Here is a 21,144-nt window from a genome sequence, read left to right as displayed (position 1 = left end):
GAAATGAGGAATGAGAGATGGCATAAGGATTGGGAGTTGAAAGAGGAGGACAGATGAGAAGATACAGCTCCTCTTCCCACAAAGGAAGTTTCCTTGTCAAGTCCCAGTCAATTGCAAGTGTAAATTCTTCAACTTGACCCAAATTACATTCTGTGGGCCACGCTTTTGGGGGATTTATGGGTATAAGAAGATACCCCCTTTTTAAATGCTTATGACCTCACAGCAAGAAAGAATCCGTTGAACTAGAATGATCAAAGAATAATAATGGAATGGAATTAGAAGGGCTTCCACTTACTATCTAAAGGTAACTGGTTGGGGATGGGGGTGAAATGGGTAAAGGGGTTCTGAAGGTGCTAACTTCCATTTATAAAATAAGTCATGAGGATGTAATGCACAGCATGGGGACTATACTTAAGAATACTGTATTGCATATTTGCAAGTTGCTAAGGGAGTAGATCTTAAAAGTTCTCAACACAAGAAAAAAATTTTTGACACAACATTGTAAAATGACTTTAACTCAATAAAAAAAAAAAGTTTAAAAAAAAAAAAAGAAAAGAAAAAGAAAGCCCAAATATGAAACAAACCAAATAAAACATGATTTAGTGAAAAAAAAAAAAGAAAAAAAATTTCTAACTCTGTATGGTGATGGCTATTAACTAGATGTGATGTGATGGTCATTTTGTGATATATACAAATATTGATCATTATATGGTACACCTGAAACTAATATGTTATATGTCATTTATACCTCAATTTTTAAGAATCATAAAATAAAAGTAAATAAGGACTTAAAATGTTAACAACCTGGAAAATCATCTCATCTGAGGGTCTAAGAATTTTACAAAGACAGTCAACCATAGCCAAAAAGAAACTCTCAAAATTTTTATTTATATGTGTACACATGTATATACATACACCTATAAGCATATGTGTGTGTGTGTAAAACATCGTCTTAGTCCATTCTTCTCAGATGGGACTCTCAAGCCCCAGGGAGTATTGTCAAAAATAAGCACAACCCATCTTATTTATCCTTGTTACTTAAAGGCAGATCATTTTAAATGTTATTTCTATATTGAAATCAGCATGGATATATTTCATCTATCCCACAGGGATCTAGAACAGGGTAGAACACATTATAGACTAGAATGCAGCTGAGCCTGCATCTTACTAGAAAGCATGATGCCGCAAGTGACTTCTGTGCATCAGAGAGGGGTACGGGGTTACACTCTTGCTGGTCGGGGTGTCTGCAGGAGAACATCTGATAAACATCATCTTGATGGATGCTTAACAACTAAACAGGCAGAAAGATGTCAGGCGACTTGCCAAAGACCACCTGTTAGTGGAGAACGTGTGATCACCTAGTGGATCCCCAGGTTTTCTAGCACAACATAGTGTCTGTTTTAAACAGGCACTATGGGCTGCAGGACAGATAAGGAGCCTTCACATTTAGAGCCAGATGAAGTGAGTGAGAGAAATGCGCCATCCTGAGCAGTTCTGACTGCAGAGCCTCCTTCCTCTCTCCCTGGGCGCTGCCTACGTGTTCTAATAAGTCTGCTCCCACTCAAAGCAGAAACCAGGTGTGTGGGTCTTACCTGACCAATTTCGTTCGCCGTGTCACCTTTGGCACCTACTTGGGCAAGTGACAGAGACGTGGAGAGACAGATTGGAGAGAAGAGAACATTGCCCGCTGGCTCCTTTTCACACAGTTGTTTGAACAGGTCAACTGCAAATGCTGAATTTGCCAGTTGCAGGGCGTCCATTGTGGGCCTGGAACAAAGAACAAGGGTGAGGTTATTTCTAAAGCATCTTTAATGTGTTCTCAACTGCACTCTGCCAAGGCAATAAAAATTGTAGTCAAACAAAGTAATGGTCTTGGGTAGAAAAGAGGAAGGAATTTTCAGTAATTTTCAAGCCAGTGGTGAAAAAAACATCTGAGCGAATGTCCTAAGGTCTGAACGTCCAGCGTGCGAGGTCCTCTGTGTGTACGGCTCTGCCCAAAATCTCCAAATTCGGGTTCACTTGGCTACAATGGCTATTTTTGGGAGCCCAGTGGTCATGCCTCTTCCTCTGCATGCGGTCAGAACAATTGACAGCACTGATCAAAATCCAAGGGTTTTATTTATCCATATTGTTTTAGTTAGGATTTAGGTTCAACCATACAAAATTGAATTTTTTGTAGATCAAAAATAGTCAAATCACAGCAGTTTTGAGTGGTTCAAGTTAACATTTAGTATGTGTTATGGGCTGCACTGTGTCCCCTCCTCAAAAGATATGTTGAAGTCCCACCCTTGAGTACCTATGAATGTGACCTTATTTGGGAATAGGGTCTATGCAGACTTAATCAAGTTGAGATCTTCAGCGTGGTCCTAATCTGATACGATTGGTGTCCTTATAAAAACAGGGGGAAAGACATAAAGACGGACATGCACAGAGGGAAGATGATGTGAAAACACGCAGGGAGAAGGCCATGTGACCACAGAAGCAGAGATTATTGGAGTGATGCTTCCAAGAGCCAAGAACACCAAGGATCACGGGCAACGCTAGAAGCAAGAGAAAGGCATGGAACAGTTTCTCCCCTAGAGCTTGCAGGGAGAGCCCGGCTCTGCCAGCACCTTGATTTCAGACTTCTGGCCTCCAGAATTGTGGGAGTATAAATTTCTACTGTTTTAAGCCACCCAATTTGTGGTTCTTTACTACAACAGCCCTAGGATACTAATACAATAAGTAATGCCTTCGTAGGGCACCCGGCACCTTGCAGTGTTTAACAAACAATAACTGCTATTGTTTCTGTGGTTAGTACATGACCTACTATGTGGAAGATACTACACAACGTGTTGTAAGGATCACCTGAGTTCTCTGCCCCACCCACTTCCCTGAGTTTCCCATCTCTTTGGGAAGATATGTAGACAAATGCGTGGAATCAGGGCTTCCTGTGCCATGTGAGCAGCAGAACAAGGAACATGGGAGGTAAAGGAAAAAGAGAGAGAGGGCAGCTTCAGCTGAAAATATGGAGCCTGGTAAAGTGGCCACAGCAGCGGTGAGCCTCTGCTCCTGTCTGAGAACCTGCATTCTGATGCACAGCTTCTCCAGGTGGTGTCCATAGACACCTGGTGGTCCCTAAGACCCTTCCAGTGGGCCCATGAGGTCAAAATGCTTCATGATAATACTTAGACACTATTTGCCTTTCACTCTCAATCTCTCACAAATACACAGTGTTTTCCAGAGGCTGGATGATGTGTCTGCTTCCTTGGAAGCAGACCAGCACGAGGTGAGCAGAGGGCAAGGAGACAGGAACAGAAATGTGGGGCGTTTCGACCAGTATGTCCACCACGGGGAAATTAAAAGAACCGTCTCTAAAGGTTTGGGGAATCCCAAACAGGCTTTCAGGACAAGACTTTCAGAACAAGAAATCTGGCTTATCTCCAGCTGCAAATTTTACACTGATAATGCTGAGTTCATCTATGACTAAAATTCGACACCAGCTATTTCTCCACCAAATAGAAAAGCCTAAATGAGCTATTTCTTCAACAAATAGAGAAGCTTAAACCCAAATCCCCGTGAACTTCTCAAAACTTCAACAACTCAAGGCCTACCCACACTAATAATAATATGAAAACATACCAACTGTGCTTTAAAAACACCAGTAGTTCTTCCCAGCATGTATTTCCAACCACCCAAGAGGAGAAATTAGAATAATTTTGCATAGTTCATAACAAAATTTAAAGTCTGATTTCCTTTGTGTCTTTAAGGCCTTGGAGTTATCTCCTGAGGGAGTTGACTGCAAACACTTAAAAGTGGATCCAAGAGGGTAAGGAAATGCCATTTCATTCCACAGAGGTATTATTTATTCATTCATTATAACACTTTGAGATTCATTTCACCTAATGGCTCCACGTGAGTACAAGATCATGGTGGCTTTTAGTACAGCTAATTACACAATATGATGAACACTGTGTTGCAATTCAAGGCTTAGATTCAGTCCCTGTCGGAAAATGTAAATCAAAGGCACACCTGACATCTGAGGTGTCCATAGCAGCAAATGATCACCAGCTAAGTAATCAATCAAATACTGTATAGTAAATCTGATTGGTTACTTAGTGGCAATTTGTTCCAAGTGACCTAAAAACACTGTCAAGCTGATCTGGTTTCAGGCAGTTCAAGGGATGATTTTGGCCACGGGCAATTGCCACCTTGCTGTGCGGCAACACAAAGCATTTAAACAAATCTCAGCAACTTTAGCGCTACATTCCCAGGAAAATGGGTCAGGTTCCTGCACAGACCATTTTGCATGAGCAAATGCTATAAAAATTACAGGTTCAAAAATAGAGATTAGCAATTCTTAAATAGTAAATTTACATGTCTAATGACGTGTTCAGTGCTAAAATCTCTGCAGATCTTTTTTCATTTGATTATCACATTGTTACAGAAATAACTTCCTTCATTTTCATAAAAACCTTCTAATGAAAATAACAAATAAAGAGAATTTTATTTACAGCTCCAATGTAGAAACCTCTACATCTTTTAGTCACTTAAAGGTTTAAAAGGCACTTTTATTTGAATCAGGGAAACATGAGATGGAAGTTTAGGTAGTAATACAAATGCAACACACAAGCAACAAAGAGTTGTAAGAATTTAATTGTAAAGTTGCCTGTTTTGTTTTTTTTTAAATTTGCAGTATGTCCTAAAGTCACAAACTTTTAAAGTGGGACAAGATCTTGGAATGGATCTAGTCTGGCCCCACCTCTTCATTTTACAGATGAGGAAAGGGAGGCCAACAGCGATGAAGTGATTCTCCCAGGCCACCCACGCGGGGAGTGAGAGTGGTAAAACCAGACCTAGCACTCACTTCTGTGTCCCAGCCCGGGAGTTCCGGCCACACCTTGTCACCCTCCTTCTCAGCAGTTGCGTCTTTGTTGGCATTTGTTCTCTCAGGGGTCTTTAGAGTTCCAAAAATCCTATGTGTCCTGATTACTCTTTTAGAAATAATAAGATACCTTACGTGTTTTCTTTTTTCTTTCTTACATTTTTTTTCATCAACATAGAACTTTTGTCCTGATTTTCCTACTTGAAGAACGTCTTGTTCTCATTCTGCCATTTATGTTGCAAATTTTTAATATTATATTGCTTTCATTTAATTATTAACTGAGTACCTGATAACGTGTGTCAGGCACTGAGCTAGATATTAAGAAATCCAAGGTGAACACAGAATGGTCCCTGCCTCCAAGGAGCATGGCATGTGTTGTTGGCGTGCTGAGTGTCTTGATGAGGGGCAAAGTTATGGTGCTGCCCCGAGGGGAGACAGCACACTCACAGTAGGATTCTCAGTGAGGTTTTTTATCTGTAGACCATTCGGGTGAGATAAAGGCCCTTTTGGGGAGCCGGTCCTTAGGTAATGCCTTGAGAAATTTTGCCTATTACAACAGCTATAATGAAATGTCTAAAAACACAGCCTCTGCTGTTCACTTTCTAAACTCACAAGGAAAAAAGTCAGAGGCAGATTAAGAAAACAGGAGATTATGCAGCTTCTGTCATGTGAAGGAATATCAGGAGGATTAATGAAGTGATGAAATAAGCAAACGCACATGGAAAGTACTTTGTTAGCCGGAAAGGGCGCCGTGGCTCTTAACAATGTTAATCTTTAATTTCAGATGGTGGGGGAGCCTATGCTTTGCTCAGATGCTCTGAGACATCACATCTGTTCCCATCTGCTTAGAAGCCTGATCTTGACCGCTGAGCCATTCCACTGCTGCCTAACTGTAAACTGGAGCCAGGCTCGCCATACCAGAACACCCAAGACTGCTGAGACTCATACCATCAAAGTTAACCTACAACCCAGAGGGACTGAAGTGGCAGGATTTAGGTGTTAGGAAGCAAAGATTAAAAAAAAAAAAAAAAAAAAACCTGACTCATACAGAGAATCCTTTCTTCAGACAAGCTTCCATCTCTCCACCCAACCAAGAACCCATCAAACACCTGCATATATTGGTGGGGACTGGGCTTGGACGCCTAATTCTACTCAAAACCTCTTCAGTGATGTAGGGGTGACAAAGCTGTTAAAAAAAATCCATGGTGTTCAGGAGCAGTCCACTCATTGTGAGTTTGAAGGCTTGGATTCCACTTTATCCTGCCCTGTATAAATTAGGGGACTGTGTTCACCGCTTTACCGCTATGAGTCCCTGCTCCTCATCCACTCAGCTCTGCAAATCTGAGCCTAATCTGATCATGAGCCTAGTCTGTTAAGCTGACCTTTAGTGGGACACACTTAAAGAAAGCCATCAAAACAGTAAGCATCAATGAGGAAAAAACTATGAACAACCTATGCGAAAAGTCGCCCGAGAACACACCTCTGAAATCTGTGACTTGCTTCAAGTATCCTGACACCCAGAAACAGGGAGGGAGGATATTTGCTGCCTGGAAGAATGCGATTGCAAATAAATGGATGCTGACTGGATGCTTTAAAATGCCCAAAAGAAGAGCACTTCCGAAGTCTGAATCTCACCCCACAGGGCCAACCGGGAAGGGGAGCCAGACACTCATACACAGCTCCACTTTCTCCACGTTTTGAGCACCACACCCTTTCTGAAACTAGGACGGCAAAACTCATTCTGAGTCCCAAGGCAGGGCTGAAAATGCCCTCAGAATAACCTTCTCCTTGGCAAATCACCGTTGGGCACCCCCACCACCCAAACCTCCCAACCATGCTGTTTCTTCGTATTCTTAACCTTGGGCAGTTAAGTGATTTTGCTCCCTGCCTGGCTTTCCTAGCTCCCAAAGGACTGGGCGCTGGAAATGCAGCCCACGTGGGGGTATATAGCTGTACTGAAACCGACAGCCTACCCTTGAAAATAAGCCATTTTGTCGACTTTTTTCACCATCTCAAATCAGCTCAAAGAATTATTTTCTTTTAAGACTTGCCAAAGAGGAAATCCCCAGCCCTGCTACCCACACTTTGCTTACCTGAGGTTATAGCGATCCTGGGAAACGCAGGGGAAAGGAAAACCAGGTGCAGAAGGACCTTGATGTGGAAGGAAGTCTGTGGGGCAGAAGCAGAGGCCTGGCTCACCTGGGGCGCCTCCCGGGGCCACGCCCATTGTTACCACGCCCAACCTTCCCTCCCTCGGTCCCTCCCACTTCTGCATTCTCAGCTCTTATTCATGCCTCTTGGCAGCTTGTCCGCGATTGAAAAAAAATGATTCAGGATGAAGTTGCTGTTGTCTGCCCAGCTTCTAAAGGCCTCCAACATGCTCAGGCAAGAAGGGGCTGTCGGTGGATCCAGCCTTGGGCTGAAAACATATATACAAAAGGGTAATCCTAGAAACCCATGTGGGACCGGAAGGTGAAGAAGGAATATGTGATGGTCGTAATAATTCATACTTCTTAAATATGGTGGCACCACAGAAAGCACCCTAACCTCATTCTGCTAGGTGCCAAAAGAGGCAGCCACCTTTCAAACAGAAAGGTGATCACAAAAGAAAGAAGAAGATATATAAATTAAATTAATTATACTTAGCAAAATATGTAGTACCAAACTGATGGAAGAAATTGTTGATGGGGTTCCCAATAAAACAGGTTGATTAGGATTACCCAGCTTTGTCCTGAAATCTCTCTGCAGGTGGAGCCTGCTCTTTGCGTTTTCCTGTCTTCCTCAGCTCCTTCTTTCAGGAGGACCCACTCCTTTCCTACAGAAGCTGTTCTCGGGAAAGGACTTGTAACTGAACCAATTACTTGTCTGCTGTGCTCACCTAATATTCTCTGTTGTTCATTTACCACACTGTCTCATAATAATCTCTTTACTGTAGGTCTCCTTTATCTCACTATGAGAATCTTAAAGGTAAGGACCAAGACTCATGCATTTTTGTAATGCCAACGCTTGGTATGGTCTGGATAGACAATGTGCAGTCAATTAATGCGTGTCGACTAAATGAATGAGAGCAACACATTTTGCTAAACTAAGAGTGACTAATAGCTTCCCTTCCCCCCATGCCCCAGGTATCTGATTACCAACTAGGATCAAAGTCATACATTAAATGAGTTAAACTCTGAAAGTAGAATTTCAGCCATCAGGGGAGCAAATAGAGGCAAGAAGGTCATAAGAGGGTGATGTGGGCAGGATATTTCTTGAAAATAACACTATCCAGCAGTAGTGGGGAAATATGGGTTTAAGAGCCTAATCATAAATTTGGAAACTGACTCTACCACTCATTGTTTGAGAAATCCTAGACAGAGTGCTTAACCTCTCTAGCCTCAGTTTCCTCATCTGTAAAATGAGACACATCCATACATGAAGAGACAGACAATACATAGAAAGTGTACGGCACAACACGTGGTTATTACTGCCACTTTGCCTAGTCCTCAGGCAGGACAGGCTTGCAGAATCATCATGATGGCCAAAAGGCTGGTGCAGAATATTCGCAATTAATTCACTACACTCATTTATTGACTACCTGCTGCATGCTTGCTACTGTGATCCAAAAATTTTAAGAGACTTGCACTTAAATCAGAAATCTTAAATCTGAAATCTTTGTCCATTGTCCCTTTTGATGTCTGAATTCCCTCTACAACACTCCTGCTGAGTGCTTGCCTAACCTGGTCAGAAACACTTCCAGAGACAGGGATTCACAATGCCCAAGGAAGCCCAAACATAATTTTGACTCTTGGAAATAAATGTTTCTTTAAAAGAAAAATTAGTGGGAAATGATATACCTGCTTGTAGGAGGAAGCATTTTCTCTATAATTCCAAAAATAATCTATAATTTTCTTATCTCTCTTTTATTTACCACAAAACCATGTTATTGACTTTGTATTTGAAAGAGTAGATTGATTTGGGGGGTAAGGGATAGAAGGGAAGAAATACCACTTCATGAATTATCCATTCGTTCATTATACAATTTTATCAAGCAATAATTTCCTGTAGTTCAACAAAAGTAGTCATCAGCCCAAATATTTAATAGCCTAGGAGACTGTTTTGCTGGTGCTTTTTTCTCACCTATAGGTTGAAACATTGCAAATATTATAACTTGATTACTCAGCACTCTGGCTGGGGACAGCTTGACACACCCAGGCACTCCCGGGAACAACTCAAAGGAGCTTTGTTGCAGCATGCTTAGAATCATTTTCTCCCTCTCTCTCTCTTCTTTTCCAAGAAGGCGAATTTCAGCCACAAATTCTTGAGCACTCTCCCCAAATACCTACAAAACATCAAGTGTTTCCCCACTGATGAGTGTGATTCCCACCGACGCAGATGACAGCTCTCCCGAACAACAAATAAACCAGAACCTTAAGCGTTTCCAACAATTCACAGAAATCGCACAATAAAGGTTCCCCCTCATTGCTGAGGACTGTTATCTCCTTTTCACTCATGGAGAAACTGAGTCAGGAAAGATAAGGCAACTTCACCTTAGTGCTTCTGACTGAGACAGAAAAAAAATGTCCAGAACCACAGATTTAGAATCCTTTACCCTATGTCCACTTCGAGAATCCAACTGCTTAATATGCTTTCCTGCTTATTATCTTATCATCTTCTAGTGTTTGAGAAGCCTAAAATTTCATCTAGAAGATGTTTTATATTAAATGATAACCTGTTTTGGAATATAAGTGGCATGAATTCTGCTAATTTACATAAATTTACATGAAAGTCTACTAAGAAGGAAACTTAAGGGGGAAATAATAATGAAGAGTGGGAAAAAAATAAAGAACAGGACCCCAAAGGTAATCCACAGATAAACAGAAGGTTTAAGTGGCGTAATTTGCCTTCAAAATCCTTAACAGTGTGTGTAAAGTGATAGCCAAGCAGAAAATTCAGTATCGAATCACATGGATTTGGTTGATGGATGTGGAGAAAAGAGAAGTGACAGTGTGAGAAAGACGATTCATCTTGGAGTTGGTTCTGAACCACACTCCACTGCTCGCTGTGTATTAATCATCAGCAAAAAATTCAACTTCTCTGGGCCTCAGAATCTTGCAAAGTGAAACTAAAGGAGGGGTTGGACCCCTTCTCCGTATGTTCCTTTTGGATGTAACGGTCAAAGAGCGAAAGCCTGCCTTTATCTAACCCAAAAGAGCTCAATTACTCTAGAAAATGGATGTGGAATGCCTTTAGATGTGACAAAAAATTAAATAAAAATTAAACATATTCGTTCATTAATAACTGGGTTTTAATCCATTAGTTGACAGAGCAATGTAATCTGGTGACTTCACATTTAGTTGTTCAAATAGCTGTATATGTAAAAGATTTTCTAATTTTCTTTTCATGTATAATTCTTACAGGACAAAAAGAATAAATATAAGAATCAAAATGCAATCTTACCAAAATATCCAGTAAAAATAAAGAGTTTCAATACAACTGGTAGAAATGTAAATTGGTCAACTCTTCCAGGAAATAATTTAGCAATATGTCACCTTTTTAATATTCATCTCCTTCAACCCAATAAAACAGCTTTTAGAAGTCTTTCTTAAGGAAATAATTACAGAAAAGGTCAATGATTAATGTACAGACATGTCCATAGTAGTATTATTTATAACAGAAAAACTAGAAACTAGCTAAACGTCTGTCAATAAGGAAAAGACTAAATAAAAGTTTTCAAAGAGTAATACTCACAAGATGAAGTTACATAAGAGTAGATTAAGAAATATATATACATGTGGGAACTCTGGTTTCTTGCTGTAATGCATTTAAGATTGTTTGACATGTATATGTGTGTGTGTCTGTGTACTTACAAGATTTAAAGAAAATGCATAAAATAATTTTAACAGTAGTTATCTCTGGCTAATGAAATTAAAGATGATTTTTATTTTCTTTCTACAGTTTCCTGTACCTTCCAAATTTCCTACAGTCACCATGTATCATTTCTTATGATTAAAAAGTTTTATTTCTTAACCAGTTACTTTCCAAAAGCTGTCTGCTACAACTAGGCTTTTGCATGAGAAGTCTCCAGTCAACCAATGACTACTGTGCTCTACAACAGATACTTTCTATTTTAGTTGCTCATAAAAGGCTACGCAAGCTTTTTTTAAGTTGTGTTTCTTAAGCAGTAGAAATTCCAGAGTTTCCCTTGACGAGGTCTAGGACTGCTCCATGCGCCAGCAGAAGTGATGTCACAGCAACCCATCCCGACAGCTGCCGAAATGAGCCAGGCCAGGGAGGACAGGAGCCCGAGGAGCTGGGGCACAGGAGCACCTCCGGGAAGATCCCCGCCCCAGGAGGGGAGCACAAGTGGGAACAGGCCTGACCATCTTTCTCCTCCACCTCCTCCCTCCTCCGCGCACCAGCCCGCGTGCTGACTCAGTGGCTGCGTCATCTCTGCCTCGCTACCTGATGCAGTAAGGCGCTCAAGGAGAAGCGCTGCTCAGCTCTAAAGGAAACCTGGCCAGGACCAGTCCAAATCCCTTGTCTCCAAACAGTGAAACCTAGGCCCACAGTGCCTTGCATTTTTTTTAAAGTGATATGAGTAAGACCTTTTACTACATGTCTTGTGATAACCATTTTAAGTTCTATTTTTATTCCACTTTATAAATGAAAAGGAGGCACAGGACTGGTGAGTAATGCTCTTAAACTTTCCACCTGTATTAATCACCATAGTCTTGTGTTTAATCTGAGATTAGATGGGTACATTTAACTAAATGTACCCATTTAATGTGGAATGTGGGCTCTATTTTGTGGAATGTAAGAAGTACTCCCTCCTTTAATGAGCATTAGTTCTATGTGATGACAGGACCACTTAAATGAGAGAGAGAATGGAAGAGGTCACACGTCTCAGAAACATGAAGCCAAACTGGCTTCACGTGGAAAGGGAAGGAATTCTCAAGGAGGCTTCCCAGGAGTCAGGGGGAAGAGGAAGAAATGTATGAATCCACCTATCCTATGTATGGAGGCACCATGCTAGGATCTGTGTTAAGCCGTGGTCTCCACCTCCTAAGAGGGGATTTAAGGGCGATTCTGTCCATCCAGTGTCCTCACGCCCCCATACCTGGAGGACTCTGGGATCCGCTTGTTGTAGCTCCAAGTCCTTTCAGTGTAGAAACTCACGACCAGACATTTCTTCACTGTGCCCCATTCCGTCCTTGTACCCCTTCATTCACACCCATTTATTGTGAGCACTTCATTCACACCCTGAGCCACAGGAAGGGCAGGACCACATGTGATTTCTCTCTGCATCCTTACTCCCCTCCTAGAGCTCACGCAGGGCTCTGCACACTACACGTTAAATAAACATGTCTGAAATTTGTAAAAGGACACACGAGTGGGGATCTAGTAGTAGAGAGCAGTAAATTATTTGTAACTACAGCATGGTGCAGACAACAATCGCTATGAAAGGAAGTGGTGTCCTCTTCCAAGAAAGAGAGTAGCTATTTGAATATTTTGGAACACAAAGAATTAAAAATTATAGCAGGTAAATCAAGGTTTTCTCTTTTTTTAGCAGTTAGATCAAAATGCTTGTGTATGCTACTGATTCTTCAACACTGTTGTGCAACAGAATCACGTAGCGTGGGGAGTGGGGAATCAGGAGAGGAAGTGCCATCAAATTGCATGTTCCCAGACCCAAACCCCCAGAGACTGGAGTCTGAAATCCTTCCCATGGTTTAGAACTGGATTTTCACAGATCATACTTTCCAAATCATAGGCTTCTGGCAGATTCCACACTGACATAGGTCATCCAATAGTGAGCACTGATTCTGGTATGAGATTCGCTGGTTCCCAGCTCTGCTGTTTGACTCCATGGCTTTCAGCAAACCACTAAAATTTCCCTTTGCCTCAGTCTCATCTGTAAAATGGGGGTGACATTAGCAACTCCTCACAGGGTTAGGATGAGGACTAAATGAGATAACACAGGTAAAGTGCTTAGACTAATGCCTGCCACCAATAAACGTCCAATAAATATTAACCATCATGATTTTTACTCTCTAAAAACTGGACTAAAGTTACATATCTCAGAGAGATTATTTTTCCTTTATAGTAAATATAAAGAAAAAAGGCTAGGTTTTTAAATTTTTATTTATTGGGGGGGTAATTAGATTTATTTATTTATGTTTAGAGGGGGTACCGGGGATTGAACCCAGGACCTGTGCATGCTAAGCATGCGCTCTGCCACTTGAGCTATACCTTCTCCCCTGGGTACAACTTTTTTAATTGGAAGAAAAATCGATAGTCTTTAAAGCTTGAGAGGAATTAAGACTTATTGACTGTATCACACACGCACATACATATGCACATACACATACACACACAATTTATGTGAAATTTCCACTTTCTACATTTAGGTCTGGGTGTCTTACAAACAGCAAAGAGAATAAATATGAAAAACAAGTAAAAGTGAAGTTTACTGTGGTGAGAGAGGAGGATTGAGACTTTGAAGAGAGGAGTCTGTATTTGATATTTCATATTAAATAATGGATATTTATCACTACTACCACTATGACAACTTATATTATGTTTTGCAGTTTATATGTTTTTATTGCATACCCAACCTTTTCATCTTTCGACTTTCATACAGAAAGTTTATGTATATTATCCCTTTCAAAGTCAGTTATATGTTATGGTACCAATTTTACAAATGAGGAAATTGATATTGGAAACTTAAGTAATTGCTAGTAAGAGATGGAGTCCAGCAGACACCCAGAAACCCAGAATCCAAACCCTGAGCCTGTACAAATACCACATCACCCTCCACTGCTAAAAAAAAAAAAAAAAAAAAAAAAAAAAAAAAAGTTTAAGGGTAAATACTGAATTCTAAATATAGATCAAGAATGAAAGAAAATTAATGAAACAAAGAAAATTCCTTACGCATTTACTATAGGTTTTCTTTTCAAAGGAAATCTAGAAAGGGAAGCCCAAAGACTGACCACAAGCAGAACCACCATCCTGGCTCACCTGGTTAGAATCAAGCTCCATCCTGCCTGAGGCTCAGTGCCGTTCACTGGCCAGGAGTCTCCCCTGCCCTCCATGATGGCGCTTCCCCCACATCATTACGGAATCCTGATTCTTGCACAGCCCTAAACAGAGCTACATTGTCAGCTACACCACTTGTTAATATCACAAGATGATGTAGTCACTCTCCTTGTGTAAAATAACATGTTCTTTTTTTTTCTTCTTTAATGGAGGTGCTGGGGATTGAACCCAGGACCCCATGCACGCTAAGCATGTGCTCAACCACTGAAATATACCCATCCCCCCAAAATACCGTGTTCTTGATATAAGTCTTAACACATACTTTTTTCAAGCTCTAAGTAGTCCAGGATTTGATGAGCATACTAGCATTTACCTACTGTCACCAGTCATGACTTCACAGGAAGGTGCTATCAGCCAGAGAAGGAGTCTGAAGAAAGCAGAGAGAAGTCTTTGAACAGATATGGAGTAGGAGGAAGTTGTGTGAGAATGGCAAGATCCCCCTTCTTTACCAGTCCAAAAGATTACAAGGATGCCTTTAATACCTGAGCAGCCTAATAGCAAGGCTAGCCTTCAGCTGGGAAAAAGAAAAGCTAAAAACAAATGCAGTTCCTTAGAAAAAACTCAATAAATAGGGTTATTGGCACAGGAGTTGAGAATTAAATAGAAAGAAGAAACACGGAGTACAAATTAAACTGAGATTTCTCGCTCAATAAATCAAACATGAAGCATCTGATTCCTGAGTTATAAGTCTACAGTACATGGAAAGAATTAGCCATTCTTTTCAAAGAGGAGATAAATTACTAAGTCATCATAAAGCTCACCACGTGGGTTTTAGGTTACTAGGTGTTGTTAGGTGACTCATAAGACAGATTTAGTGTCAGAAAGAAGCTTCTGGGTTTCTTCCTTTTGAAAAACACCCTATGTTGCTTTTCCCCTCACTCTCAAACCATTGACAGTGGTGTTTGTGATAATGAGGCAAGCTTATCCAAGGTCTAAGCAATTATTAAATCCTAAGCCAGGCTGTTGGGGTAATTAATCTGGGTGGGGAACATAAATTTTGTATAGTCCAGCTCTAAAGTGCTGGGATTATTTTAACTTCAACATCTCTACCATAAAAAAATCTGAGAACCAAGCCAGTGTGAAGACCAGTTCACAAGAATTACATCATCTCTTGTTTGATGGAGTCTCACAATTATAGGTGATCTGTCAGCATGAACAAAGCATATTTAAAGTTTAATAGAAACACTCTCTTTGCTTTATACAAGAAGTAATCAGCATACACTAAATAGTACTAACTTCGAGAAAAAAATGACCATCATCTTCCAACTGCTGGTGTACAGTAATTGAGAACTGTGAATCTAGCAGAGAGTTTTCTGTCCCTGTCATACTATAGAGAGCTCCACAGTGGCAAAGTGTAGCAAATTATTCATTTTTAGTCATCTGACAGATATTTGCTCATCACCTACCATTTGTCAGACATTACAATATCAAAGGCTTCATTGAAAATCCCCATGGCCCACGCTGTCCCCAAATTCCTGCACACTGCACAATTTACGGTGTCAGAACTGAGTCAGTGGTCTCCAGCTCCTCTTTTCTTTGGCTCTCTCTGTATCTCTCCTCCTCAGAGTGACATTTTAAATTATGCCATACACAAATTATATCCTTATCGTTCATGGTGACGCCCTCCTAGCTTGAGGCAAGTTGCTCTCATATCTTCTTCAGGTCTCCATTTTCTTATCTTTAAAATGAAGGTAATAACACCTACTTCTTGGCGAGATGGGAGGAATAATTAGCCCTGAAACGCTTTGAAGGTGAAAAGTGCCACATTACTCTTTGTGCTCATTATCTGGCCGCAGATGTTGAGTTTTCCATTTGCACTGGCATGTCCTCCGGGAAAACCACAGATGAGACTGTACTGAAAGAGTTTGTATGGTTAGTTCTTGGCAAATGAGCAGAGTCTATAGTTTCATTCTTCTACTTCTACCGTCTTAAAGAATACACTGTCCTAACCAACTGTTTTAAAAATGGATGCGTTAAAAAAAAGAAAAAAGAAAGAAAACAGATGCAAGAGAAAGAGCCCAACATGCATTCTGCCTTTCCAATGCCAATCTCAGATAACCACATAGCTGGTAAAGAGCTTCCTCTTTAGTCATGTGCCACTTTTCACATCTCTATAGATGTATTCTAGCTAATGAATAAAGAAAAAAATGAAGAGGGGGAGGGTATAGCTCAAGTGGTAGAGCGCATGCTTAGCATACACAAGGTATTAGGTTCAATCCCCAGTACCTCCTCTAAAAATTAATAAATAAATGAACTTATTTAACTGCCCCCCCACTTAAATAAATAAATAAATAAATAAATAAATAAATAAATAAATAAATAAATAAATAAATAAATGTGCAATACATTCTTAAAAAAGAAAAAATGATAAGATTAGAACACCCTAATGAATTAACACATCCAGGCTATGATCATCAATGGCTGATACCATCACAAAAAAGAGACTAAGTCGGACATTGCGTGTTTCTGGATGGCAGTTCACAGCATCACCTTTGAAGTAGTCTAACCAAAACAGATCAGACTTGAATACGATCAAGCTTCTAGATTTAATTACAAAATTCAGGAAATACAATAAATAACTTTAAATTATACCATAGAGATTCCATCAGCAAAATCCAGACTACAGGAAGTTCTGGTGTGGCAAACTCAGGGGCGGGTCATTTTCACCCAAAGTCAAGCTCCAAGGCAATCAGGCTTCCTTCTCCAGCCTCCCAGCCCCCATCCCTGCTCTCCTCATCCCACTGAAGTGACAAGAGGAAGCTTTAGAACCTGACTATGATGATAAGGATGAGCATAGCCAAAGCAAAATAATTTTAAGAAGGTCAGGAGTAGCCACGTCTCATAGAATATTTGTTTTTCTCTTCCTTTCCTTATATTTCCAATGTATTTCAATTAATGTACATAGTTTTTGTAATGTTTTAAGACCCCACAGCACAAGCGACAAGAAGAGAAACCTTCCAAGAAGATATTCTAGATAAAAAAACTTATGTGTTATAATTACTAATTGTGATTTTAGTCAAAATAATACCTAGATGTGTTATAAAAATGAAAAAAAATCATGTAAAGCTAGAACAGGAACCTACAGGAACCCTTTATGCATATGAAAATATGTTTTTTTTCCAGAATTCTCTGAGACAAATGATTATATGTTAGATTGGACAAACAGAGGAAACAAAATCTAGGTCTCATTTTTACAATGCTATAGTTTAAATGGCCAACAGTTGTGAAAGAGCTATTGCTGTCATAAATCAATTGTATTATAAACACGTGCATAGAAAAGTGTAGGCAGCCACAGTGATTACTCATGGATTCACAACACCTTTTCTAATCTAGAACACGTTTGTCAACACCTAAAATCCAATTTGAATAAGTTGTGATTTTTCACCTAACATCTGGGGTGCCTTTGGATAATCTTACCTATAGCCAGAATGGTTAGCAATTTACCATACTAGAAAATGCTCAAGTGAAAATTCTAGGATGAAGAAAAACACACATATATATAGATAGATACATATGTATGTTTATATATATGGTCAGAATTGTTTGTCACACACAGAAGCACACTTGAGTTAGCCAGTTGCTACAGACTGAATATTTATGCCTCCCTCCCCCCAAAAAAGCGTATGTTGAAACTTAATGCTCAGTATGATGGTATCAGGAGCTGGGGCCCTTGGGAGACGTTTAGGTTATGAGTGTGAAGCCCTCATGAATGGGATGAGTGCTCTTATAAAAGAGGCTCCCAGACTCTCCAGCACCTTCCACCACGTGAAGACACGGTGAGAAGACTGCCATCTGTGAACCAGGAAGCAGGCCCTCTCAGCCACACCGTATCCGCGGGAGCCTTGATCCTGGACTTCCAGCCTCCAGAACTGTGAGAAATAAATTTCTATTGTTCATAAGCCTTAAAATCTTATGGAATTTGCTTTGCTAGATTTTGGACTTGCTTAGGACCCATCACCTTTTCTTCTTTCCCATTTCTCCCTTTTGGAATAGGAATGTCTAGAGCCTATGCCTGTTCCACCATTACATTTTGCAAACACATAATTTGTCTTATGTCACAAATTCACCAAATGGGGCAGCACCTTGATCTTGAACTTCTCAGCCTCCAGAACTGTGAAATATACATTTCTGTTGTTTAAATTACCCAGTCTATGCTATTTGGTTAGGGCAGTCTGAGCTGACTAACCCAGGTACTGAGACAGTTCAGTGGCCTAAACAGTCGTTTCTACAAATGGTGCTGGGAGAATGAAGTTGGAGCCCTACTTCACACCACATGCAGAAATTAACTCAAGATGGCTCACTAACCTACATATTAGAGTAAATGCTGTAAAACTTTTAGAGGAAGACATAAGAGTACGTCTTTGAGACCTTGCAGTAAGCCACGGTTTCTTAGATATGACATCCAAAGCACAAGCAGCAAAAGAAAAATAAACAAATAGGACTTCAGCACAATTTTGTGCTGTAAAGGCCACCTCCAAGAAAGTGAAAAAGACAAAAGAAAATTGCAAATATTTGCAAATCAGATAAGGGATTTGTATCAGAATATATAAAGAATTTTTGTCTCTCAACAATAAAAAGACAAACTACCCAATTTCTTTAATGGGCTAAGGATTTTAAAAGATATTTCTCCAAGGATGATATACCAATGGACAATATTTATTTTTTTATTGAAGTACAGTCAATTACAACGTGTTGATCTCTGGTGTACAGCACAATGTCCCAGTCATGCATATACATACATATATTCGTTTTCATATTGCTAATGGCCAACAAGCACAAGAAAAGATGCTCAACCTCATTAGTGATCAGGGAAATGCAAATAAAAGCCACAAAATACTCCTTCACGCCCACGAAGATGGCTGTAATCAAAAAGAGAAAAATCCACAAATGTTGAAGATGTAGAGAACTTGGAACCCTCATACATTTCTGGTTGGAATGCTAAATGATACAGCTGCTTTGGAAAACAGTCTGACAGTTCCTCAAAATGTTAAATGCATGACCCAGCAATTTCAGCCCTCAGTATATACCTTCCTCATGAAAAGACATGTGCACAAAAACTCACCCATGAATGTCCATAGCAGCATTATTCATAAATGTCCAAAAATGAAAACAATCCAAATGTCCATCCACTAATGAATGGAGGAGTAAGATGTGGTATATGCATACCATGGAACATTATTCAGCCATGAACGGAAGGGAAGCAATAACACACGCCACAACAGGGATGAACCTTGAAAACATGCTAGGTGGAAGAAGTCAGTCACAAAGGACCATATGTTATGTGATTCTGTTCATATGAGATGCCCAGAATAAGCAAATCTGTAGAGGCAGAGAGTCAATTAGTGGTTACCTAGGACTAGGAGAAGGGAGGTTGGAGCAAAATGGGGAGTGACTGTTGAGGGGCACAGGATTTCTTTTAGGGGTGGTGGCCATGTCTAAAATTAGGTGGCAGTATTGGGTGCACAATTGTGAATATACTGAAAAAAAAATACACAGTGAATTGTACACCTTAAAAGAGTGAATGTTATATGATGTGAATTATATCTCAGTAAAGCTATTATTTTTTAAAAGAATCCTACAGGGAACGTCCAAGTGACATATAAGTAGTAGTGGTAAGCCAGCTTCAGATTGGAGGGAAATCATGCTTTGCTGGACGCTCCTTGAGCATCGGGGGCTGTTTTAGAGGCTCTGAAAAGAAGATAGGAAGTGAGACTTTGAGATGATGCTAAGACAATCCCTGGAAGATGGACAGGGGGAGCCAGTGAGCAGCAGGAGTGGCCATTCAGCCCTCAGGTTGAAGCTGTCACTTCAGACCATGGGAAGGAGAGAGAAGAAATTTACACTGGGCAGAGCTATATTGGGGAATGGCTTGGGTTGCAATTTACATCATACAGTAGCATTCTAGTTATAGTTAGGAGCACTGTTGAAAAATCTAAAACCTACCAACAACGTAATGCCATTTGCAGCAACATGGATGCTCCTGGAGAATGTCATTCTAAGTGAAGTAAGCCAGAAAGAGAAAGAAAAATACCATATGAGATCGCTCATATGTGGAATCTAAAAAAAAAAAAAAAAAAAAAAAAAGCATAAATACAAAACAGAAATAGACTAACAGACATAGAAAATAAACTATAAACTTGTGGTTGCCAAGGCGGTGGAGGGTAGGAAGAGATAGGGATTTCAAAATTGTAGAATAGATAAACAAGATTATACTGTACAGCACAGGGAAATATACACAAGATCTTATGGTAGCTCACAGAGAAAAAAATGTGACAATGAATATATATATATGTTCATGTATAACTGAAAAATTGTGCTCTACACTGGAATTTGACACAACATTGTAAAATGATTATAAATCAAAAAAATGTTAAAAAAAAAAAGAAATGTTAATAGAGACAAAGAGGGACATTTCACAGAGAAAAATGGGTCAAACATCAGGAATATGTAACAATTACAAAGATACCTACACCTAATAACAAAGACCAAAAACACGTGAAGGAAACACTGATAAAAATGTAAAAGGGAGACAAATCCACAAGTACAGCTGGGGATCTCAAAACCCAACTTGCAAGAGCTGATAGAACAAGTAGACAGAAAATCAGTAAAGATACAGACGATTTCAACAAGACCATCTACCACCTTGACCTCACAGACATTTACAGAACAGCCTCCTGTGTACCTCTTCATCTGACTATTCATCTGTACTCTTTTTCATATACTTTACAATAAACCAGTAAACATGAAAAAAAAAAAGAAAAATCTAAAACCTAAAATATTCCTAGTCCCTAGGAATAACCCTGTCTCTCTCTCAAACTCAAAGTCTACCTTCGACATCAAAGTTTTTGTGTCATGATCCACGAAGAAAAATGCACCTAACCAAACCTTATGTGAACGCAGAAAATATATGAATCCTGTATCTCACGGAGAGAAGCACGATATCGAGTCCCTCTCTTAGCAGGTGCGTTAAGGGAGCAATGCGTGCGGGTAGTTAATGGCAGTGTCTAAAGAGCCCCAGGCTACTGGGAGCTCTTGGTGAGCAAGTATGAGTCTGTCCAAAATCAAGGCCAAGCCCCATTAGTCTGGCAGCCAGTGACATCACAGGTGAGGTAGGGGACGGATGACTGCTATGGTCACAGCCCTCCATAAAGGTTGTGTCAGATCAGGTGTGAAACACTGCAAAGGAGAGGACAAGGAAT

General features: G+C 40.1%; 1 protein-coding gene across 4 annotated transcripts in view; it reads right to left on the bottom strand.

The window, feature by feature from the left end:
* SERPINB5 (serpin family B member 5) overlaps positions 1-21,144 on the bottom strand; it is a 51,797-nt gene that overhangs the window by 11,059 nt on the left and 19,594 nt on the right. For 2 of the 4 annotated variants that reach the window (XM_010961279.3, XM_045521462.2), the window contains exon 2: positions 1,593-1,767. In XM_010961279.3, coding sequence (XP_010959581.1) covers positions 1,593-1,760 — 168 coding nt within the window. In that variant the 5' untranslated portion in view covers positions 1,761-1,767. Of the gene's footprint in view, positions 1-1,592; positions 1,768-6,957; positions 7,034-19,888; positions 20,003-21,144 lie in introns of all 4 variants that reach the window. The other 2 variants (XM_045521460.2, XM_074355336.1) reach the window with 2 other exon arrangements.

The sequence above is a fragment of the Camelus bactrianus genome, chromosome 30, assembly GCF_048773025.1.
Source record: "Camelus bactrianus isolate YW-2024 breed Bactrian camel chromosome 30, ASM4877302v1, whole genome shotgun sequence".
Taxonomy (NCBI): domain Eukaryota; kingdom Metazoa; phylum Chordata; class Mammalia; order Artiodactyla; family Camelidae; genus Camelus; species Camelus bactrianus.
This window is presented reverse-complemented; position numbering and strand designations above follow the sequence as displayed.